The 25809-nt window shown below is 37.7% G+C and overlaps 1 protein-coding gene and 1 non-coding gene across 2 annotated transcripts; one reads left to right on the top strand and one right to left on the bottom strand.

Moving 5' to 3' along the window:
• Positions 1 to 7048: 7048 nt before the first annotated feature.
• On the bottom strand, positions 7049 to 7155 carry LOC122724721. Its single transcript, XR_006352174.1, has one exon. It is a non-coding gene; the product is annotated as a small nucleolar RNA R71 (small nucleolar RNA).
• A 16208-nt stretch (positions 7156 to 23363) lies between these two features.
• Positions 23364 to 23831, top strand: LOC110623250. Its single transcript, XM_021768178.1, has one exon. The coding sequence runs from the start codon at positions 23364 to 23366 to the stop codon at positions 23829 to 23831; it is 468 nt and encodes a 155-aa protein (XP_021623870.1).
• The last annotated feature ends 1978 nt before the right edge of the window (positions 23832 to 25809 follow it).

The following is a 25809-nucleotide window of genomic DNA, read 5'->3' as shown; positions in this document are numbered from 1 at the left end:
TATATTTTCATTCATTATTTTAGAAATATTGAGAACAAAAAGTCTCTAATTACAATAACCATTCCCAACAAAAATACTATTAGTCAGTACAATCTCGTTTCACTCAAAAGACACTTTAATCTCAGTCTTTCCCAATAAAGTTATAGAAATTTAATTAGCTCTCATGTTAGGCACATGAAGAATTTCATTAAGTGTCAAGGTCTTGCCAGATGTGAGTTTGAGAAGAACCTTCCCTTTTCCAAAGATACGTGTAGTCCTAGAATCACCTAGATACTGTAACGACTCGGAAACCGGACCGTTACCGGCGCTAGGATCCAGATCGACTTAAGGTCGCCGGGACCCGTAGCAAGCCTACTATACATCCTGTATACCTGATAAAATCCTATACATGATCATACATTTTCATAAAAACTTTAACTTTTCATCTACCAAGCTTGACCTGTGCATGCGTCATAACTGTATACATAAAACCCCTTACTGGAGCCCTCATCAAATGCTCCATTTAGGTCAACATCTCATATGTCAAGCCTGGTTCAACATATCTCATCATTAAAACATTTCCATAAAGATCATGTACAACAGGGATTTACAATAAACATTAGGGCCAAACACAATACTAATCCTCATTACAATACTTTACATTACATTAAAACTCTATTACATATACAATCTATTACATATACAATGCCTTTACCCTTGCTGACTTCTTATGCTATCTCTGACCCTCCAACCTAGGGGTTAGGGGAAAGGGGTGAGCTACTAAAGCCCAGTGAGCAGAACGGTAAAATAATTTTAATAACATATGCTTTCATGAAATGCATCACATCACAAACAATTCACATCAAGGATGGACTTGTCACCAATAACCCTTTACTTATCCAATTGTGCCAGGGGCATAGAATGGGCCTCACTGGACTTTCTCTTAAACATGACGTAACATAACATGTCCAATATGCCAGGGGCGTAGAATGGGCCTCACTGGTCTTTCTCTCACATCGTGTCAGGGGCGTAGAATGGGCCTCATTGGACTTTCATACCATATCATAACATATCATATCGAGGGCTAGTGGGTCATCCAATATCCATCCACATCAACATCATATTATGCAATGCATCATATTCGTGAATTCTAATGCAAAACAACCTATCATGGCATTCGTGATGCATGAACGTACTAAAAATTTCATTTACTTTAAAACATAGTTCAGTTCTACTCACCTCTGGCTGATGCTGGACTGACTCTGAAACAACTAACTCTACTGGCCTCCTCGGTTTCTTGGGTCCGATCCTACGCAGGTGGACTCAAATGAGGGACCAAACAAACTCTAACATGACTCTAAACAACTTTCCAAAAATCCCCTAAAACATCATCAAAACATGCATAGAAAACTAACAAAGGAAGGCTGGACAGGAGACTTTCGGCGGCAGGTTCGGCGGCCGAAAGTCCCTACAGATCCAAAAGTCAGGCACTTTCGGGGGCAGGGTTCGGCGGCCGAAAGCCTTCACAGATCTGAAAGTCACTAACCTTCGGGGGCAGGTTCGGCGTCCGAAACTCCCCTCCCCTAGCAGGTTCGGCGGCCGAACCTGGATCCTCCTGGGTGGCAGAACCCAATTCTGCCATCCCACATTCAGCCATCCAAACTTCCCAACACACATCCATCTATTCTAAAACATGCATAAACACATTTTCAAGCATAGGGGCATAAAACTAGCCTATACCCCAACAAACATCACATTTAACATACATTTATCATTAAACTAACATAAACCCTAACATTCTAGATCTACTCTAGACATGCATTAACCACCCTTAAAAACCCCTTAAAACTTACTTAAAACATAAAAGAAGGTGAGGATCTACACTTACCTCTTGAAGATTGAGAGGAGAGGTGTAACGACCCGAAAACCGGACCGCTACCGGCGCTAGGATCCAGATCGACTTAAGATCGCCGGGACCCGTAGCAAGCCTAACATACATCCTGTATACCTGTTAAATCCCATACATGATCATACAAATACATAAAACTTTAAACTTTTTCTTTCATTTACCAAGCTAAATCTGTGTATGCACAAACTCATAATCATAAAACCCCACACTGGAGCCCTTATCAAATGCTCTAATGGGGTAACATATCATACATTAGCTTGGTTTACATAACATCATAAAACATTATATAGATCATGAACAAAAGGGATTTACTATAACTCTAGGGTCAAGCACAATTCTAGTTCTCATAAACATAACTGAACAATACCTTACATCACAATATTACAATACATTATCTTTCATGTCCACTTCTAACTATTACATAAAACATGACTCCTTTACTCTTGCTGACTTTCTAGTCTATCCCGCACCTGCAAACCTAGGGGTTAAGCGAAAGGGGTGAGCTACTAGAGCCCAGTGAGCAGAATAGTAGAACATTACATTAAAATTCATGCTTTCATGAAATGCATCACATCACAAACAAATCACCTTAAGGATGAACTTGTCACCAATAGCCCTCTACATATCCAATAGTGCCAGGACGTAGAATGGGTCTCTGGTCTTTTCCTTACATAACATATCATAACATTCCAATGTGCCAGGGATGTAGAATGGGTCTTCCTGGACTTTCTCTTATATAGTGCCAGGGACGTAGAATGGGTCTTCCTGGACTTCCATACCGTATCATCATCATATCATATCATTCCATACGAGGGCTTAATGGATCATACAATGTTCATCCACATCAACATCATATTATGGAATGCAACATATTCGTGAATTCTAATGCAAACAACCTAATATATCTCATGGCATTCGTGATGCATGAACATGTTCAAAATTTCTTTATTTACTTTGCAACATAAAGAGTCATTCTACTCACCTCAGGCTAGCTCTGAAAAGACTCTGAAGCAGCTATCTCACGGCTAGGGTCCTCGGTTCCTTAGGTCCGAACCTACACAGGTGGACTCAATAAGGGACCAAACATACATGAACTTGACTCTAAACATCTCCCCAAAAACCCCCTAAAACACCTTAAAACAATCATAAAAAATATGCAAAGGAAGGCTGAACAGGGCACTTTCGGCGGCAGGTTCGGCGGCCGAAAGTCCCTCTAGAGCCGAAAGTCATGCACCTTCGGCGGCACCTTCGGCAGCCGAAAGTGCCTTCCAGATCCGAAACTCATGCATGTTCGGCGGCAGGTTCGGCGGCCAAAACTCCCATCCAGAGCCGAAAGTCCAACTTTCGGGGGCAGGGTTCGACAGCCAAAACATGCCACCACAGGCAGGTTCGGCGGCCGAAAGTGCCTTCGGCTGCCGAACTTGAGTTCTTCCAAAGTGGCATAACTCAGCCTCCTCATGCACATTTTGCCTCCCAAAACTTTCAAACATGCATTTAGCTATTCTACAACATGCATACACAAGCAAACAAGAATATAGAGGTCTCAAACTATCCTAAACCCCAACAATCAACACAAAGCATATACACATACAACATACATTATCCATAAACTCAACATTAACCCTAACAACAATCAACTAACGTAAACATGCATTTCTACCCCATAACCCCTCATAAAACTTGTTTAAAACATGGAATAAGCTAAAGATCTACCCTTACCTCTTGAAGATCGAGAGGGGAGGCGACCTAAACTTGGAGAAATGGAGGAAGAAAGCTCCGGGGTCTCCAAGCTTCAAATCTTGATCTTAGCTCCAAAAATCTTCAAAACCAAGTTAAATAACTCACAAAAACATGAGAGACTTGAAGGAAGAACACAAGATCGACAAGGGAGAATGAAGACTCACCTTCGCCGGAAATGGGAAGAGAAAACTCGCCCATTTCGGACAGGGGACCCCTTTATAGGTGGCTGGCCAGGCCACTTTCGGGGGCCTAACGTGCCTTCGCATGCATCCCATATTCGGCGGCCGAACATGAGGTTCGGCAGCCGAACCTGGGTCCTTCCTTCATTCTCTTTCTTTCTTTTCTATAAAACTTTTACTCAATTTCTTTCTTCATAAAAACCATAAAATACATGAAAACATTTTATAAAAACATGATTTTACCCTTCTAGAGGTTTTCGACACTCGAGATTCCACCGGACGGTAGGAATTCCGATACCGGAGTCTAGCCGGGTATTACAAGAGGTGATCCAAACTTGGAGATTGGGAGAAATCGAGCTCCGGGGGTCTTCAAGCTTCAAAACTTTGATCTTAGCTTAAAATCTTCAAAACAAAGGTGAAAACTCATAAAAACTTGAAGGAAAAGAAGGAAAACACAAAATCAACCAAAGGAGGGCGAAATCGCACCTATGCCCGAAAATAGAGAGAGAAAACTCGCCCATTTTCGGACAAGAGGCCTTTTATAGGTGGCTGGCCAGACCACCTTCGGGGGCCAAAGGTGTTTCCGCAAGAGCCCAATGTTCGGCGGCCGAACCTGGCTTTTCTCTCCTTGGTCTTTTCTTTCAAAACTCAATTTCTTTCTTCATTAAAACCATAAAAAACATATAAAAACATTTTAGAAAACCTTTATTTTACTCTTCTAGAAGGTTCCGACATCCGAGAAATTCCAGATTCCAACGGAGATTCCGCCAGAAGGTAGGAATTTCGATGCCCGGGTCTAGCCAGATATTACAGATACGCATGTTCTTCTCCTTCTGATCAAACATAATTTGGCCACATTTTTATTATCTTTCTTACTGTCTAATTACACATTTTTTCAGCTTAATTTATGTTTTTGTGATGTTTTTGTAGAAAAGGAAGAAAATGAAAAGTTGGAGAAAAAGTGCAGAAAAGGCTGGAAAATTGATTGGGTCAAAGTGATTTGGCCAAATCACTCGCAGGAAGCTGAAGCAGGAAATTGAGACTGACTTGCAGGAATGATCTGGGCAAGCGATTTGGGAAAATCTATGCCCAAATCAAACTAACGCAGAGGAGGGCAGCAGCGCGGGAAAAAGGAAAATTTCAAATTTCAAAAGTATTGAAGTCCTATCCTACTTCAAACACTAGAAGATCAATCCTATGACAACTCCAAAGGCCACCCCAAAGAAAATCCTTCACCAAAGGAATTTTATTCATTATAAAATATAAAAGCAAGGAGGAATTAAAAGGCCATCATGAAGTCCAATTCAAAGAAGGATTCCAAGTCCTAATTGAAGTAGGACTCTCCACCTATAAAAAGGACAGCACCAAAACCAACAAGAAAGCATCGGAAATACTGTAGAAATTCATTAGTAGCACAACAACTTCTTTTTCTATTTTTCTTCTTTCTTTTTGTGTATTTTTGTCCATCATGAGTGGCTAAACTCCTTCCTTTCTAGTTGAAGTTGGGAAATTTCAGTTTTGTGATGAATTGGGAGATCTAAAACTCCATTGTTGAGCTCTTATTTTTCAATATTTATGCAACTTGATTTTCATGCTATTATTGCTTTGTTATTAGAATCAATTAAGGCCTGTTGCTTTTAATTGCAAAAGTGATAAATTGTTAGTTTAAATAATTTAGGTCCGTAATTGCTTAGATTGTTTGAACACAAGCACACTTAGTTGCATAATCTAAACTTGACCACGCGATTGGCAAGGTTAGAATTAGGTTTCTCTAAGTCTTAATGCAGTTAACAGTTGAAAAGTAAAAAACCCCAAGGACGTTCCTTGGCAACTTGTTAACTAGTGTTTGATTAGCGAACATTTACTAGTCAAACTAAAACTAAGGAGGAATTTGGTTGTGAGAAGCGTCTTCCACAACCTAAACTAATTTATTGGAATAAATAGGAGTATCAAGGAATCAATGATCAATTATAAACAACTGAAATAGATCCATACTTCAACTAGAGCTTTTCTCCCATTGATTTACTCATCTTTAAATTATTGCTTTCTCTTACTACTTAGTTTTAATTTTAGTTCTCTATCATCAAAACAAACCCCCCTCTTTTTATTTATTTTTGTTATTTACTTGTCCAAGTCATAATTAGGAAGATCTTTAGTGTCAAATCCCTGTGGTTCGACCCTATTACCACTATCTACAAATTAATTTGTTGATTGATAATAGGTTTATTTTTGACGGCTTCGACAACCGCTATCAAAAATTGGCGCCGTTGCCGGGGATTTGATTTAAACTAACGAATTTTCCTTTTATGACTAGGGCTGACCGTAAAGAAGCTCTTCTTTACGATCCAGAAATTGAATGTATTGCCAAGAGCTTGAGAAAGCAAGCAAACTTGAGGAATCAAGCCTCCAAACCATCTTCATCAGTAATAGCAACAAATCTGGTGACTGCCATACAATCTGCTGCACAAATACTGAGGAACTTGCTGCTACACCTGCTGCTGAACCTACTACACTTGCTGCTATATCTACTGCACAAATCACTGTTGTATCTGCTGCACAAATTGTTGTTGTACCTACTGAATAAGTTGCTGAACCAATTGCTGAAACTGATGTACATGCTGCACTTGTTGAATCTGTTGCTGCACAAGTTTCTGCACTCAAAACTAGCCCTTAAAACTGCACCAGAATCAGCCCAAAAACTAGAAATGTTTGCTAACAAAATCCTAGAACCAGCCCCTAAAATAGTAGTTGAACCAACTGCTATAAAGACAGTCACAGCAACACCTGAAGAGGCAGAAAATGCAGCATCTACTGCTCTTGAACCAGCTGTTGGCCTTGCTGAATTTGAAGCTAAAAATGTTGAGGCAAGAGCTCCAATGGCACAAGAAAGAACTCTTCGTGAACTAGCAATACCCTTGGATGATCAAGCACTATGGTGCATCACTTACCCACCTTTGGCAGCACCTTTTGATCTCAAAACCGGATTAATTCATCTCCTTCCAAAATTCAGAGGTTTGAAAAATGAGGATCCACACAAGCACCTCAAAGAATTTCACATTGTGTGCTCAACAATGAGGCCTTAAAGTATTTTCGAAGAGCATGTTAAATTAAGAGCTTTTCCCTTTTCTCTTGATGATTTTGCCAAAGATTGGTTGTTCTATTTACCACTGGATCCATCACTTCATGGACTGAGATGGTGAGAGCTTTCTTGAGCAAATACTTCCCAAACTCAAAAGCTATTGGCATCAGAAGAGAGATCAGTTGCATCAAGCAAAAAGATTATGAAGAGCTATATGAATATTGGGAAAGATTCAAAAGGTTGTGCACAAGCTGCCCTCAACATGATATTTCTGACAAATCACTCATCGAATACTTCTATGGAGGTTTGCTACCTTCGGAAAGAAAGTTCATGGACGCAGCATGTGGAGGATCAATTGAAGACAAGTCACCTCAAGCCATAAGGGATTTAATTTCCACCATGGCAGCAGCCTCGCAGTAATTTGGAGACCAAAAACAGCCACCGAGAAGGGTGAATGAGGTGAGTACATCCACTTTAGCATCCCAAATCTCTGATCTCACCAATGCTGTCCGTAGCCTTATTATGGGTCAAGCCCAACAAGTCCAGCAAATTCAGCAACCCAAGCCATGTGGAATATGTGCAAACATAAACCATCCAACTGACCTATGTCCTTCCATTCAAGAGGAGGACCAGCAAGTCAATGCAGTTGGAGGATTTAATGGGCAAAGAAGGTACGATCCCTATTCTAACACCTACAACCCAGGTTGGAGGGACCATCCAAATTTCAGTTATACAAGGGCCAATCAATATCCGAGCTATCAGCAAATGAATCCAGCCCAAGCAGCACCTCAAAAGTCCAATACACCCTTTGAAGAGATCGTGAAATCCTTAGCAAACTCAGTGCAAAATCTTGAGCAACAAGTGGGCCAAATAGCCTCATCCATGAGTAAGCTTGAATCACAAGGAAAGCTACCTTCCCAAACTGAGATCAATCCAAGGCAGAATGCTAGTGCTATCACATTAAGAAGCGGGAAAGAGCTTCAAGACAGCAGAACTGAGCAACGATCTGCCCAAATACAGAAACCAGGTGCTGAGGAGAAACTGCCAGAAAGTGATACAGGGTGTCCATTTGCCCAAATCACAAATCCAATCGATGGACAGACAGTACTGTCCAGCAGTTGTGATTTTCCCAAATCCTCAGAGAAGACAGAAGGCGATTTGCCCAAATTAACGACCCAGGCAAAATCCAACTCCAAACAGACCAAGGCAGATCAGCAACTAGAAGAAAAATTTAAGGTACCTCCTCCCTTCCCAAAGAGATTTGCAAGATCACAAAAAGAAAAAGAAGAGAAAGAAATACTTGCTACCTTTTGCAAAGTGGAGATCAACATACCTTTGCTTGATGCTGTCAAACAAATACCAAGGGACACCAGCCAGGAGGATGAGGAGAACATGAAAAATTTGAAAGAAACAGAAACGAAAGAGACAGCATGCTGCACAGACTGGTCCAGAGGCGATTTATCCAAATCACTTGAACAGATAGAATCTGATTTGCTCAAATCACTTGAACAGGCAGAAATCAAATCAACAATGCAGACAGATCTTGATTTGCCCAAATCATCAGTGCAAACAGAATTTGATTTGCCCAAGTTCAGTACCAGATTGCAGCAACCTTTTATGGAGAAATATGAATTGGAGTTCAAAGTGCTACCCAATCACCTCAAAAATTCAAACATAGAGGCTAGAACCACACCTCACTTGAAAGATGAAAAACTAATCATGTTACTTCATGAGTACATGAAAGAAATAGGATGGGTTATAACCAAAATGAAAGGTGTGCTGCACTTCTTACTTAATTCTGTTGGAATCCTTTTCCCTCCCCCCATTACTTAAGCCTTGATCAAGTCAGAAAAGTCCAGCCCGCGACTTTAAAATAGGGCGCTACTAGGAGGGAACCCAGTAGAGGTGATTTGCGCAAATCGATGGGAAAATCAGCATAACTTAACTACAACAAAGGTGATTTGGCCAAGTGATTTGCCTAAATCACTATCCAAATCAGCAGAACCTCCAGCAGCTGATCAATCTGCAGAATCTCATCTTGACAGAATGGAGGCCTGAATCATACACGTGGAAAGCATGCTGCAGTTGCTGGTTCAACATTTCATACCTGCAGACCAACATCACACCATTGGCCAAATCACCACCCCAGGGAGTCCCTTTCTCTCTTATTTTTCTCTTTATATGTTTTGCATTGAGAGCAATGCTTAGACTAGGTGTGGGGGTACTGGGAAAGATTTTTGCACTATCTTTTTCTATCTTTTTGCCTGTTTTTGCATTTTTCTTACCCCTTTTACACACACCAAAAATTTTTCACACACATTTCTTTTTGCACTCATATTCACTTCTGCACACATGCACATACACACAAATTTTGTTTTAGCCTTTGCTCTACTCAGCATAGATGACAAAGTTAAAAGAGCCTCCTATCTCATGACCCCATTAAATTTTCCAACCCTTTAAGCCTAAATTGAATCAATTACAGTGTGTTACCTTCACTTAGGAAGTTTTTCTCTTAAATTGAATCTTTGCACTTGCTATGGTCAAGGGAAAAATATATACATGCAATAAAAAGTTGGTGTAACTCTCTATGAGCTGATTTGCCCAAACTATTATAAAAAAGAAAAAGAAAAGAAAAAAAATAACTCAGCAAAATCAAAAAGCACAAAAACATAACCTGTTTTGATGGTCAAAGACTATGAACAGAGCTAGTAGCCACTTGAACAAGTGACCAACTGAGTAACCGGGGGTGGGTATCACCAATATGCACTTTCGCGTAAAAAGATTGGTGATTTTTTCCAGCAAGAATAAGTGCTGCTGAATAAAAATGCTTTAAAGGGGGCAAGTCACTCTTAGGGGTTGCATTAAGCCTAAAACGAAAGAATAAAGCATGATTAAATAAAAAACTTTCTCTTAGCCATGGTGGGTAAAAGGAAACAAGGAAAGAGAGGACAACCTTAGTACATGTACTCTACACTATAATACTTTAATTTGGGAGTCTAGGGGGGCTGATTAAGTGGTACTTACGCTCAAAAGAAAAAGAGACTTGATTGACTAAGTTATTTGTTGCTTGAGAACAAGCAAAATGCTAGGTGTGGGGGTATTTGATCAAACAGAATTTAGCCACATTTTTATTATCTTTATTACTGTCTAATTACACATTTTTTTCACCTTAATTTATATTTTTGTGATGTTTTTGTAGAAAAGGAAGAAAATGGAAAGTTGGAGAAAAAGTGCAGAAAAAGCTGGAAAATTGATCGGGTCGAAGTGATTTGGCCAAATCACTCGCAGGAAGCTGAAGCAAGAAACTGAGACTGACTTGCAGGAATGATCTGGGCAAGTGATTTGGGCAAATCACTGCCCAAATCAAACTAACGCAGAGGAGGACAACAGCGTGGGAAAAAGGAAAATTTCAAATTTCAAAAGTATTGAAGTCATATCCTACTTCAAACACTAGAAGATCAATCCTATGACAACTCCAAAAGCCACCCCAAAGAAAATCCTTCACTGAAGGAATTTTATTCATTATAAAATATAAAAGCAAGGAGGAATTAAAAGACCATCATGAAGTCCAATTCAAAGAAGGATTCCAAGTCCTAATTGAAGTAGGACTCTCCACCTATAAAAAGGACAGCACCAAAACCAGCAAGGAAGCATTGAAAATACTGCAAAAATTCATTAGTAGCACAACAACTTCTTCTTCTATTTTTCTTCTTTCTTTTTGTATATTTTTGTCCATCATGAGTGGCTAAACTCCTTCCTTTCTAGTTGAAGTTGGGAAATTTCAGTTTTGTGATGAATTGGGAGATCTAAAACTCCATTGTTCAGCTCCTATTTTTCAATATTTATGCAACTTGATTTTCATGCTATTATTGCTTTGTTATTAGAATCAATTAAGGCCTGTTGCTTTTAATTGCAAAAGTGATAAATTGTTAGTTTAAATAATTTAGGTCCGTAATTGCTTAGATTGTTTGAACACAAGCACACTTAGTTGCATAATCTAAACTTGACCACACGGTTGGCAAGGTTAGAATTAGGTTTCTCTAAGTCTTATGTAGTTAACAGTTGAAAAGTAAAAAACCCCAAGGACGTTCCTTGGCAACTTGTTAACTAGTGTTTGATTAGCGAACGTTTCCTAGTCAAACTAAAACTAAGGAGGAATTTGGTTGTGAGAAGCGTCTTCCACAACCTAAACTAATTTATTGGAATAAATAGGAGTATCAAGGAATCAATGATCAATTCTAAACAACTGAAATAGATCCATACTTCAACTAGAGCTTTTCTCCCACTGATTTACTCATCTTTAAATTATTGCTTTCTCTTACTACTTAGTTTTAATTTTAGTTCTCTATCATCAAAACAACCCCCCTCTTTTTATTTATTTTTGTTATTTACTTGTCCAAGTCATAATTAGGAAGATCTTTAGTGTCAAATCCCTGTGGTTCGACCCTATTGTCACTATCTACAAATTAATTTGTTGATTGATAATAGGTTTATTTTTTACGGCTTCGACAACATATATCATCTTCCTCTACTCTAGTGTAGGAAGTAAATGCCTTTCTGTTTGTATAGATATGCCTAGTAGCACCAGAGTCTACTAACCATTCTTGCATATTAGCCACAAGAAAAGTTTGAGAAATGACTACAACAATAATATTATCTCCTTCAACCAAATTTACTTTTGATTTAGGAAGATTGTCATTTATCACTCTTTTCCTACACTGAGATGCATGATGATCTGACTTATCACATACAAAATAATATTTTTCCTTTAAAGGTGGTATTATTAAATTAGGTGTATAATCAAGTTTCTTATTATAGTATCTCTTATTTGATTGGTACGCTTTTTCTTGTACCAGATTTGCTCTTGTAGCCAGCTCCTTTCCTTTTATAGCTTTGAGTTCCTCTTGTTTTGTAACTTGAATGATAATGTGGGTCATGAGATCTGAAAGTGTTAATTGTTTGTGCTTGTATTTCAATTGTTACTTGTAGTCGCTCCAAGGATTTGGTAATTTTTCTATCAATAATCCAGCAACAAATTCATCTTGTAGGATGATGTTTTCAGCTATGAAATCCTCCAGAAGTTTATGGTACTCATTGATTTGAATTTGGATGTCTTTTTCGTCAATCATTTTCTATTTGTAAAAATTGCCAATCACAAACTTTTATTTTTCAGCATCCTCAGTAGTATATTTAAGGTTCATTGAGTTCCGTATTTCTTTGGGTTTTTTAGGAGCAGTAGACATCAAACAGATCGTTAGAAAGAGTAATAATAATTGTATTCCTACATACCTTATTAGAGTAGGCCTAAATTTCATGCAATTTTATATCAACAGTAGGAGTAGGCTTTGATTCTATAAGGGCTGAAGCTACGCCATATATATCAAGAATTGAAAAAAAATTTCTCCTGCCATATTTTAAAATTTTGATCCAAGAAGACTTTGATCTTGGAGATGTCCGGAAAAGATTTTGTGTATGGAAAAGAAGGCAAAAGTGAGCAAACATTTGCATCAGTAGCAGATGGGTTGGTAGAAGGAAGGGCGGTGGCAGCAAAGTTGTTTAGCATAGTAGAATCAAAGGCAGCGACAATATCATTTGAAGCAGACACGTTTGGTTCCACTTTTTAATCCTTAAGATTGTTAGGAAAACAATGTATGAAAAAAGAAAAATATAGTCTGAGTTGTGGGTTGCACTATCTTTAAGGATTATTTAGCAACTTTCCAAGATTAAACAAACTCTTTTGAAGAAAATCAGGAACAGAACAACAAGACAACTAAGGCAACCCAATAGAGGAGAGAAGAGGTAGAGAAAATTGAGAAAGGCCGATATCTTTGATTTGTGAAAAATGAAGTCCATTTATATATGAAAAAAGAGCTGCTGGAGTTATTAGAAAAATCAGTAAGTCAACAACTATAAAATCTGAAATAGAAAAGTCTACTAGAAAATCTCACAAAAAAAATTTTGACGGAGTAAAAATTAGTCGTTTACAGATAAGGTTTAAAAAAATTAAATAAATGAAAAATAAAAGTTTCACAGCCCTATTTATTCGCACGCGCAGGGGGCAAATTGATAATTTAAATTGAAATTGGTTTTTCAGTCCAACCTCGTGTGCAAGCCTTACTCCTCTTCCTTACTCTTTACAAGCCTAGTAACAAAAAACTATTTATAAACTAAAAGAAAACTTTGTTTCTTTTCTATGTGGGAAAAAAAAAAAGCTTTTGAGATCTATTAACTTTTACGACAGTTGTTGCATATTGCCGACCTCACTTATAGGAGTTCAACTAGACCAGAGACTTGCTCATCAAGCCTATGTATCTTAGGTTATAATAGTGATTATTGGAGCTACCGATTGAAGTTCAGTCCTGCTAAGATGACCTATCGGCTTAGTGATTAGTCCAACCTAGCTAACTTAACGACTAAATTGAATAAGCGACTCGTTCAATCCTTCCCACCTACTCAACTGACCTATTAAGATTGAGTTCGACAACCCATACTTGGCCGACCTGCTCAATCCTTCCTTGCTCAACCCGATCTCCAAATCTAATGTCTTGGTGTAGTTCTTATTAGCCCTAAGGGCTTGAGGACCCAATGGGCTCTAATGGTGAGATGACCAACACTTCACAACCTTGACATGTGATTGGCTCAGTCCTGTCGTGCCTCTCTTCATCAAGCTTGTACTTGCTTAAGTTTCTTGCTCACGATCATGCTCAAGTTTTCAATAATATTGAACCGAGGTCATCCTACTTGAGTAGGCTAAGGAGCGGGCTAATACTAAACAACGAAAGTCATCTTAGATCTTAGATCTCTATATGGATCTCAATGAGTTGATTTGGAAACTCTTTATGCCCATATACGGTGCCTTTTGATGAAGATTTTTCACAGATTTACTATAAAAGGATCTCACAACTAATAAATATTAAATGGACATGCGAAATAAGATGAAAATGGTGGTTTGCCGGGGATGCCCCTAATAAGGACCTCAAATACTCAAGTTAGATCTAAAGATCTCATGTTGGAAGTATCCTCTTATCAAGTTGCATTGAAAGGGTTAAAAGAAAAAGAAGATAAGGAGGAGAAAAGGAAGATAAGGAGGAGGAAAAGAGAGTTAGAGTTGTTAAGCTCTAGGTTTATGAAAATATGTCTACTTTTTCATTTGCTAATACTTTTTATTGAGAGCTTTTAAATATTTTTTTTTGCATATTCTCTTAGTGAGACTTATTATTTAATTTAAATTATCAGTAAATATTGAGTAATATAACAATGATACACTACAAGATTTGTATTGATCACTAACAGACTTCACCAACGGATTGAAGTCCGTTAGTGATACTAACGGTATCTATAACGGAACATGACGTACTGTATTCTCCACTAACGGAAGTACATATCCGTTAGTAATCCGTAAGTGAAATACTAAGGGAGATTGTTTCTGTTAGTAATCCGTTAGTGATTTAATTAATTTTTCATGTAATGTTTTTTTTTTTACTAACGGAGTAATCATCTGTTAGTGAATTTTAACCCAAAATACAGAGATCCCTAAATCTTAGATTGGGAAATCAAAATCTCTCTCAAATCCGTCCAACCTCTGGCTCTTTCATCTCTGCCGCCATCCATCATCCGCCGCCGCCAACCATCGTCCGCAGCCATATACGGTCTGCCGCCATACACCGTCGACAGGTGCGCCCTTCCTCGGCATCACGGTCCATGACTGAGCCCCTCTCTCTCTGGTCTTGCCATTATCGACGGACACTATCCATAGGTAGCCTATTTTCTTGCATGTACTCCAGTCTTGTGAAATTGTCTTCATTAGTGTATTGCCAATTGTGAAAAACTAGATGATATCATTTATGCTCGATTCATCCCATAAACAATGAGCATCAAGAAGATTTTCTCTCTTTTTTTTAATTAAAAAAAAAGAAAATATATTTTGACCAGTTTGGCTCACATCCGGCAGAATCCACGTTGCCATTAAATAAATGGTATTTTCGAGTTCTTGTTGGTAGGAATGGAGACCTTTGGTTTTATTATTGCAGGCTCCTAAACTTACGGATATGTTTTCACATTTCATTGCCAATTCCATATCCTCCATGCATCTTCTGGTTGAGAACTTGGTATAAACTGTAGTAATTTTTTCTAACACATTATAAATATATTTCTATATTATTCCCTGAAAAAATACTAGTAGTACACATTTCCAAAAGTAATATGAAAACTGCAGCTTACAGTGAAATTAATAATTTATTGTCCAGTTGTTGATGGGTAAACTAGAGTTAGTGAAATTAACGGTTGTAACATGAAATCAAAATGATACACCATTTCATAAATTACTTAGCTTAGCTGTGATTTAAAATGTAAACAAAGACCTTTATTACGATGCTTGTCATTTAGCCCAAAATGACGGCCGCAAAGCGATTGATAACTTTACAAATTAACAAATTAGACACGATATATTGTCATCTTTATATTTAATGCCAAGCAATTCCAATCCTAATCCTAATCGTAATTATATTTGACTTACAAGTTATTAATTTATTTAACTTGTCATTATCCTCTGCACCTGCTAGTGCACTTGCCAAGTACACCAGCAGGTGCATTTTGCAGTGCACCTGCTGGTGAACGTGGCAAGTGCACCAGCAGGTGTATTATCTTCTGCACCTGCTGGTGCATTATCCAAGTGCACCAGCAGGTGCATTATCCAGTGCACCTGCTGGTGCACTTGCCGAGTGCACCAGCAGGTGCATTATCCTCTACACTTGCTGGTGCACTCGACAAGTGCACCAGCAGGTGCATTATATTCAGCACCTGCTGGTGGCAGTGCACCTGCTGGTGCACTTTGGTGCACTTCTCGAAAATAATTTGGCGCAACTAATAAATTGGCAGACCTAATAATTTATTAAACGCGTGATTATGAAGATATTAGTAATTAATTATCATGTATTTCAGGTTTTTGTATTATTATTCCATTTTTTTTGCATCAATTATTCTATCAAGTAAAATTGATATAATTACTGCATATTTTAGATATAATGTATAATTTAATTGTTGGTTTTTAGGCTCTGTTCGAAGATAGAGTTTATAAGTTTTATGTTTTTACATCAGCATCGTTATTGTAGTTAATATGACTGCGGAAAGAAGTTGGATGTATGCCCGTCTCAGAGATGGTTTACTTAATCCCAGATATCTATAAGGGATCAATGAATTTATAGAGAAGGCTAAGAACTGCCCAGAGTATTTAAATGGCGATCAGATTCGCTGTCCTTGCAATCGATTTAAGTGTCAAAACCGTAGCTTTCAAGATGAAAATACAGTTAAATATCATTTGATGAAGCATGGTTTTGTGCAAAATTACCTTGTTTGGTATTTGCACAGAGAAACTGAAGTGCATGACGGATCTGTTGATGCACTATTAGACATGTCTTATGGTTCTGATAGTGTTAATCACCCAAATTTCAATCGGTTTGAGGACATGGTCATGGATGCAACAAGCTGTCATGTAATACATAATGATACATATGAGATGCCAAACTCCTCTACACAGAAACTGTATGATATGTTAAATGCATCTAAGCAAGAACTATGGCCTGGATGTGAAACTCACTCTCAGTTATCGGCTGTTTCACGTTTACTAAATCTGAAGGCAGAATATCATTTCTCAGAACGGTGTTTTGATCAGATTTGTGAACTTATGAAGGAGATGTTACCGAGTGACAATGTCATGACGGACAGCTTTTACTCAACAAAGAGACTAGTCCAAGGATTGGGGCTTTCTGTGCAAAAGATACACTGTTGTGTTAATGATTGTATGATTTATTGGGAAAGTGATCAAGAACTTACCAGATGCAAATTTTATGACCATGACAGGTTCTTACGTCTCAAGCACACCGTGGGGAAAGGGAAGAGTCTAATACCATACAAAAAAATGTATTACTTCCCCATTACACCACGTTTGCAAAGACTTTATGCATCATGTGTTACAGTTAAGTATATGACTTGGCACAATGACCATGCAAATGATGATGGGTTGATGCGTCATTGTTCAGATGCTCCTGCTTAGAAGCATTTCAATCAAACTCGTCCAACCTTTGCAATGGAGGCCCGAAATGTCAAACTCGGCCTTTGCACTGATGGATTTTAACCATTCGGTCAATCTAGGCAACAGTATTCCTCATGGCCAGTAATATTAACTCCATACAATTTGCTACCAGGTATGTGTATGAAATATGAGTACATGTTCCTGACAATTATCATACCTGGTCCCAAGAATCCAAAGGAGAAGCTTGATGTGTACATGCAACCATTAGTTAGGGAATTGAAAGAATTTTGGGAAATTGGTGTGAATACTTACGATGCTTTCCAGCAGAAAAATTTTATTATGCGTGTTGTTTTACTTTGGACTATTAGTGACTTCCTTACTTATTCAATGCTCTCAGGGTGGAGCACAGCAGGACGCACTGCATGTCCCTACTGTATGTACATTTACATTAAAAAGAGGGGGTAAACAAACATGGTTTGACAGTCATCGGAAGTTTTTGCCTGAAGACTATGCTTTCCGTCGAAACAAGATATCTTTTATTAAAAATCGAACTGTCTCAAAGCCATCGCCGCCAATTAGAACTGGGGAATACTTGCTAAAAGAAATTGAGTAAATTGGGTTGATGCGCATAATTGACATTGATAGTCATGAAATAAATGGTCGGCTTTCAAAGACAACTGGTTGGCATAAGCGGAGTATATTATGGGATTTGCCATATTGGTCATCAAATATGATTCGCCACAATCTTGATGTAGCACATTGAAAAGAATGTATTTGAAAATATTTTTAATACAGTGATGAATGTTGAGGGGAAGACAAAAGACAATATAAAATCAAGGGAAGATTTAAATGAAATATGCAAGAGACCAGAATTGAAGAAAGATCTAATTAGCGAAAAATATCCAAAAGCAAGTTATTGTTTAGACAAGCAATCAAAGATGATACTGTGTGATTGGCTTAAAACACTGAAATTCCCTGATGGATATGTTTCTAATCTAGGGAGATGTGTTGATAGTCGGAAGCTAAGACTTTTTGGTATGAAAAGCCACGACTGTCATGTTTTCTTGCAACGAATTCTTCCTATAGCTCTCAGAGAATTGTTACCGAATAATGTTTGGCAACCAATAACAGAGCTTAGCAATTTCTTCAGAGAACTTACTTCAACTACACTTACGAATTGGGACATGCAACGGTTAAATGAACAAATTTCTGTGATCCTGTGTAAGCTTGAATGAGTATTTCCTCCAAGTCTGTTTGATTCGATGGAACATTTACCAGTACACTTGCATATGAGGTATTAGTTGTAGGACCAGTACAATATCGGTGGATGTACCCATTTGAGAGATACATTTACTAATTCTTTACGTATAATGCTCGGCAAGATGATTTACTTAGTATACATTTCTAATTTCTATTTCCACACAGTAGATACCTGAGAAAGTTAAAGAACAATATCAAAAATAAAGCAAGGGTCGAAGGTTCAATATGCAATGCTTACTTGGTAGAAGAAGCAGGTGCATTTTCTGCTCATTATTTTGAAGCACATGTAATGATCAGACATCGAAAGATTCCATGCAACTTGCATGAATTTGTCTCCGATGATGATGTACCGGGTAAATTAAGCGTATTCAAATGCACAGGTAGAATACTTGGAAAGGGAAAATCGAGATATATGACTGAAGATGAAATCCAAGCTGCTCAAACATATATTCTCTTAAATTGTCCAGAGATGAAAAACATATATTGAGTAAGTATTGTTAGTTATATTAATAGTGTAATACCTCTTATATTGTACAATATTGTTAAACATTACTTGTTAATTTGTATGTATAGCATTTATGTAGAGCGAGTAAAGTCGGCACAACCAAATATCACAGATGCAGCTGTTGATGAAAAACTGGAGAAAGAGTTTGGCCAATGGTTTTACAAGTATGCCCATGAGTCGCAGAACAATATAGAAAATCAGCTTATACAAGATCTTTCAAAGGGACCACTCAGAAGTGTCACAACTTATGATGGGTATTGTGTTAATGGATGTAAATTCAACACAATCAATGGAAATTTAAGTAGTAAGTCAATGAATTTTGGTGTATGTATAAAAGGGAGTAATTACAGTTCTGAAGAAAGTGACTACTATGGACAGTTGGTTGAGGTGTTGCGGTTAGAGTATCCAAGGTTACCAATTAAGCGGACTGTACTGTTCAAATGTGACTGGTTTGATCCAACACCAAATACGGGCACCAAGGTGCATAGACAATATAGAATAGTCGATGTTAACAACAAGCGTAGATACAGTAAGTACGAGCCATTTGTATTAGCCTCTTAGGCAACACAGGTCGTTTATGCTTCATACCCGAGCAAGCATCATGACAAAAATGATTGGTGGTCTGTAATGAAAGTTAAAGGTAGACCCGTTGTTGAAGTTTCTGAAACGTCTTCAAAGACATATGAACCTTTTCAAGAAGATGAGATTGATTACGCTGAAGTAAATCTGGATGATATTACTCAACACCACTGCCTGAATGATCTTAGTAGAGGAATGACTGAGATTCATGATGATGTTTCGACATATGAAAATGAGTTTCTTAGTGAACCTAATTCTGATGCAGATGTAGATGGTGATAATGAGTGCGATTCGTATGAATCATACTAAATTAATTTATATTGTAAATCAGTTTGGAGTTGTATATTTCCATTACTTATAAGTGAGTAACTTACTACGTTTGTATGTTTTTAATTTAATGTTTACGAATTTTATATTATTTTTTGCATTGACTGTTTTTTATTTGTTCACAGATGAGGGGATGTGGAAGGGTTAAGAAGCCCAGAGGACAGGTTCGACTTCCTGGTAGTACTCAATAGGAGGCGATTGCAGATGACGGACAAGAGTATGAGACGCAATTACCACGGGCATCGACGGGACTTGGGGATACGGAGCTTCAGATATGGGTACCACTTGCATCCAGTGTACAGCCATGTCATAGGGATCGATCAGGACAACCAGTTCCACCATGTACCGATGCATTGCCTCCCCGTCCCCTTCCACCTCCTCACCGTCACACTTTTGCTCCTCATTGTCCCACTCCAGCTCCACGACCTGCGGTATCATATTCACATTCACCTCAGCCTACATCCCCTTCTGCTACTGCATCAGCTAGAGGGTCAGGATCTGCATCAGCATCTACTCCATCATCTGCTCCAGCATCAGCGGGATCGACCACTGCTGTAGGCGGCACACAGTCATTCCGACAGACCATTTCACTCATTAATAACAAGTAATAGTTAATTATTTCTTAATTACGGTTAATTTCAATGTTACCCTATACTAACTCACCATTATTCATGTAGTTTACATCCGTCGGAGATGTGCAGTCGCAGGATTACTCTGATAATAAAAGAAAGATTGGTCGCGGAAGGGCACTGTTAGAAGACAGTGCCAAATGACACTAACGAGTTTTATTGGCAGGAATTCAAGGTGAAGCATAATTCTTTTAGCATTTTGACCTATAATATGAAATGAGTAATTACTATCTACTCATATACTTTAATCTTTTTGCAGAAATACTTCATATGGGACCAAGCAATTGACAGCTTGATCAAAATTGCATGGCAGAAAAAGGCAGCTGAGAGATACAGGGCCTTAATGTGGGAAATCAGGAAAGGGAAGACGAAGAATCTGGCTACACCAAATTCTGTTTTGAGGAAGTGGCAGGAAACTTGGAACACTTCTGAATACAAAGAGAAGTGTGACAAGTTTTCTGCAAATAGGCGCAGTGAGGCTGGAGGATCAAGATCTGGCATTTCCAGGCACGCATGCGGATCAGTTTCACAGTATACTCACCAGCAGAGGATGGTATTAGTAAATATTTTCATTTTATATTTATCTTCTTAAAAATAATTTGTTTTGATGATAAATGCTACACTTCTTTTAATTGGTAACAGAGAGAAAGACTAGGCAGAGAACCACATCCTCATGAGCTTTTCTAGGCCACACATAAGAGAAAGGGGACTGTAATACCCGGCTAGACTCCGGTATCGGAATTCCTACCGTCCGGTGGAATCTCGGGTATCGGAGGCCTCTAGGAGGGTAAAACCATGTTTTCATAAAATGTTTTAATGTTTTTTATGTTTTTAATCTAGAAAGAAAATGAGTTTTTGCATGAAAATGACCTTGGAGGAAAACTCAGATTCGGCCGCCGAACCTCAAGTTCGGCCGCCAAACATGCAGACGTTTCGGGTGTGCCTTAGGCCCCCGAAAGCATAAGTGAGGGAAACCAGGTTCAGCCGCCAAACCTTATGTTCAGCCGCCGAACATGGCATGCATGCGGAGGCACGTTTGGCCCCCGAATGTGGCCTGGCCAGCCACCTATAAAAGGGTCCCTTAGCCGAAACGGGTGAGCTTTTCTCCCCATTTTCGGCCAACGTGAGCTCTCTGCCGTTCCTTTCCAATTTTGAGTTTCTTCCTTCCATTCTTCATGATTTTTATGAGTTTGCAACTTTGTTTTGAAGATTTTTGAGCATAAAGCAAGTTTTGAAGCTTGGAAGACTCAGGAGCTCTCTCCCTCCGTTCTCCAAGTTGAGGTCGCCTCCCCTCTCGATCTTCAAGAGGTAAGGGTCGATCTTGAACTTTTTTTATGTTTTAAGTAAGTTTTAAGTTGATTCATGGGGTAGAAATGCCTGTTTAGCTTAGATGAGCATTGTTAGGTTTTATGTGTTGTATGGACAATGTATGTTGGTTATGCATGTTGATGTGTTGTAGATGGGGTTTAGGATAGTTTGAAGCCCCTAGGAGCTTGTATGCTTGAGTATGCATGTTGTAGAATAGGAAAATGCATGTTTGGAAGGTTTGGGAGGCATTTGAGGTTGAGGAGCCGAAGTTTCTGCCCTTTGGCAGAAACCAGGTTCGGTAGCCGAAGGACTTTCGGCCGCCGAACCTGCCTGGGAGGCCAGCCTTTCGGGTGCCGAAGTCTGCCCCCGAAAAGAGACTTTCGTCTCTAGAGGGCACTTTCGGCCGCCGAAGGTGCCGCTGAACCTGCCTGACTTTCGGCTCTAGAGGGCACTTTCGGCCGCCGAAGGTGCCACTGAACCTGCCTGACTTTCGGCTCTAGAGGGACTTTCGGCCGCCGAACCTGCCGCCGAAAGTGCCCTGTTCAGCCTTCCTTTGCATGCTTTCCATGGATGTTTTGAGGTGTTTTAAGGGATTTTTAGGGAGTATTTTTAGAGTCATGTTCTAGTATGTTTGGTCCCTCATTTGAGTCCATCTGTGTAGGTTCGGACCAGAGGAACCGAGGACCCCAGCAGTGAGTTAGCTGCCTCAGTCATTGTCAGAGCTAGCTGAGGTGAATAGAATAAACTCTTATCTTTTAAATAAATGAAATTCTCAGCATGAATCATGCATCACGGATGCCATGTGATATTTTAGGTTGTTTGCATTAGAAATCACGAATATGTTGCATTGCATAATATGTTGATGATGTGGATGAATGTTGGATGATCTTTTAGCCGCACTACGTTATGATATGATGTGGAAAGACCAGATGTGGCCTGCACTACGCCCCTGGCACTATGTAAGAGAAAGACCGGAAGTGGCCTGCACTACGCCCCCGGCATGATTGGATATGTTATGACATGTTATATGTAAGAGAAAGACCAGATGTGGCCTGCACTACGCCCTTGGCACTATTGGATTCAGTAGTGGGCTATGGGTGACAAGTTCATCCTTGATGTGAATTGTTTGTGATATGTTGCATTTCATGAAAGCATGAAAGAAAAATAAATTGAATGTTATATTATTCTGCTCACTGGGCTCTTGTAGCTCACCCCTTTCCCCTTATCCCCCAGGTTTGCAGGTACAGGGTAGACCAGGAGGTCGGTAGGAGTAAAGTCTGATTTCATGTAATAGTTAGAAGTTGTGGACATGATGAAATTGTAATGTAATGTCTTATGTAGTCATGATATGTAATAATGATATTGAGGATTAGAGGTTGTGCTTGACCCTATATGTATGGTTATCCCTTTTGATACATGATCTAAAGAATGTTTTTATGATGTTTATGTTCCACCAAGCTTAGTGTATGCATGTTGGGTTACCCCATTGGAGCATTTGATGAGAGCTCCAGTGTGTGGATTATGCTATGTTATGAGTATATATATACAGGTTGAGCTTGGTTTATGGAAAGAAAAATTTTACAGGTTTTGAGTACGTATGACCATGTATGGGATTTGACAGGTTCACAGGTTATATGTCAGGCTTGCTACGGGTCCCAGCGGCCTTAAGCCGATCTGGATCCTAGCGCCGGTAGCGGTTCGGTTTTCGGGCTGTTACAGGGACGAAGGAGTTTGTTGATGCTAGGTCAAAGGCTATTTATGTAAGTTGATAGTAAAAGTAGTTATTAACAATTTTGATATACTTAAATCATTTTAGTAATACGTTTCTTTAAATTTATAATGCAAGATAAATACGTACAACTGAAGGAGGCTACAACACAGCAACATGAGGGAAGCAATGAGCCGACACCCATAAATGAGGCCCAGCTATACTACGAAGCGGTTGGCGGGCAGAAAAAGAGTCGAGTTTATGGATTAGGGTCCCAAGGTTCAACATATTTTCATGAGCCATCTCATTGTTCCGCTTCATACACGTCTGCACCCCCAGTGAATCCTCCTACAATTGAAGCAATGAACAGGATGCAGAATAAAATTGATCGGCTAGAGACAGAGAATGGTCGAATTACCACAGTGCTGGACGAGTTGCAGATGTTTATGTATAAGATGATGGCACAACAGGGTATTGGGACATCCACTCAGACATCTGCCCCTAGGGCACCTCCAGCTCCGTCTCCACAGCAGCAGCATGATGATGCCCCTGTCATTAGTGATCATCATACAGACAGTGATGATGATACAGATGATTAGCTTGCTAGTTTAGTTTAGTATATATCTTTTATTATGACCAGTTAATAATTTTTATTTCAGATTATAATTGTAGTACAAATTCTTTAAGTTTTTAATATATTTTAATGAGATATTTGATTTTTTACGTTTATAGTATTATTAATGTCAAGGATGATGATGGATGATGATGGATACAAAATTAGCCTTTGAAAAAAAAAGCTTAATATTATATAATATAAAAAATCTAAAAAATAAAAAAAAAAACATTTAAAAGGTTAAACGATATAGATTATTATTATATTAAATAATTAGCTTAGTAAGTATCAAAAACAATTGGCCTAACATTATATGATGGAGAAAAAAAATAAAATAAAAAAACATAAAAACAATAAAAGACCAAAGGATATAGCTAATAATTATTCTTTACATTATATAGATTTTTTTAATAAAATAATAAATAAAAAAAAAACTGTAAAAGGATGTTGACCCAAAAAAGTTTATGCATTGAGGTAATTGAATTTTTTGAATTTAAAAATTTTATTAATTTATCATATCAAACCATTAGCTTAATGAGATGAAAAACACAAATTTTCAACATTTTTTTTTAAATTCGAAAAATATATTTTAACTACAATTAAAATTCAAATTACAAACCTTTATTTTTTAATTCCTAGAATAACCCAACAGAGTTTTTCTCTCCTCTGATTATATATTGGAAATTAGAATGCTACACTCTCATAAACATTCCTTATTTTACAGTAGACAACTTCATTGGACCTTGTAAGAGAATAAAGAAGACAGAAAAATTTTTTTAAAAAAAATCATTATTATCTATAATAATTAGCAACAATTATAGAGATAGAAAAATAAAAAGGAAAAAATTGAAAAAATTGACATAAAAGATAAATAAGCAATTATAAATAGAAAGAGCTCCTTAAAACTTTTCCTTGACAGTTTTATTTGCTGAATTTTTTATTCGTTGAATCATGAAATTTTATTAGTTATAAATAATTGTTTCTTTTTTAAATATTTTATTCTAAAAATAAATTATTTATATGACTCAAATAAAGCTATAAATTCGTTAGAATGTTTTAAAATTAAATCTAAAATAGTTATCTATCTATTATTTATAATTTATTTTAATTATTATAATATATATAATTTTGAATGAGAGCGAATTTTTGAAAGGATATAACTATCCTAAATTTGTTAGAATGTTTTAAAATTAAATCTAAAATAGTTATCTATCTATTATTTATAATTTATTTTAATTATTATAATATATATAGTTTGAAATGAGAGCAAATTTTTGAAAGGATACAACTATCCTTAATTTTTTAATATTATTTACTAAATTATGCATTCTTACAAAAAAATAACAATGGTATATACAGGATAAAAAGAAATATATTATTATTATTATTATTATTATTATTAATATAGCACAACAATCCCACAAAACACTGTCATTCAAAAATAAAACCACGTAAAAAGGATCTAATTATATGATATTCGATATCATTAACAAAAAAAAAAGACCCAAATATCGTAGATTTCAGCTTTTCGTCAAAACTCGCCCTTTCAACTACAAGGCGAGACTTCATGGGAAGTTACCGTTAGAGAACGTAATCCAGCATATCCCCATTAGATCTATAATCGCGGGATCCTATATCCATTGGCCAGTGCTAATTAAATTTTCGAAAAATGCAATAATCAACTCCATCTTTTTACAGTATAAAAATAAATAAATATAAAGATTAAGGTACGCATTCTTATACAACTATTCTTGAGTTTAAAGCATTTCATTACACTCGCCCTTGTCTTCTGTTTACTGACTTGAGTATCGGAGTGGCTGCCATAGGTGCCAACCACCTCATATTTCTTTTTCTTGCAGATTGACCAATCGTAGCACAACTCCATTTCAACTACATCATTTGGTTCCATTGCAGATATATCCATTGTATTAGAAACCGGTCTTTCATTTTCTCTTAAAAAGTAA

The sequence above is a fragment of the Manihot esculenta genome, chromosome 9 (assembly GCF_001659605.2).
Source record: "Manihot esculenta cultivar AM560-2 chromosome 9, M.esculenta_v8, whole genome shotgun sequence".
NCBI classification, from domain to species: Eukaryota; Viridiplantae; Streptophyta; class Magnoliopsida; order Malpighiales; family Euphorbiaceae; genus Manihot; species Manihot esculenta.
The sequence above is the reverse complement of the archived record's forward strand: the minus strand, read 5'-3'. Positions and strand labels throughout refer to the sequence as shown.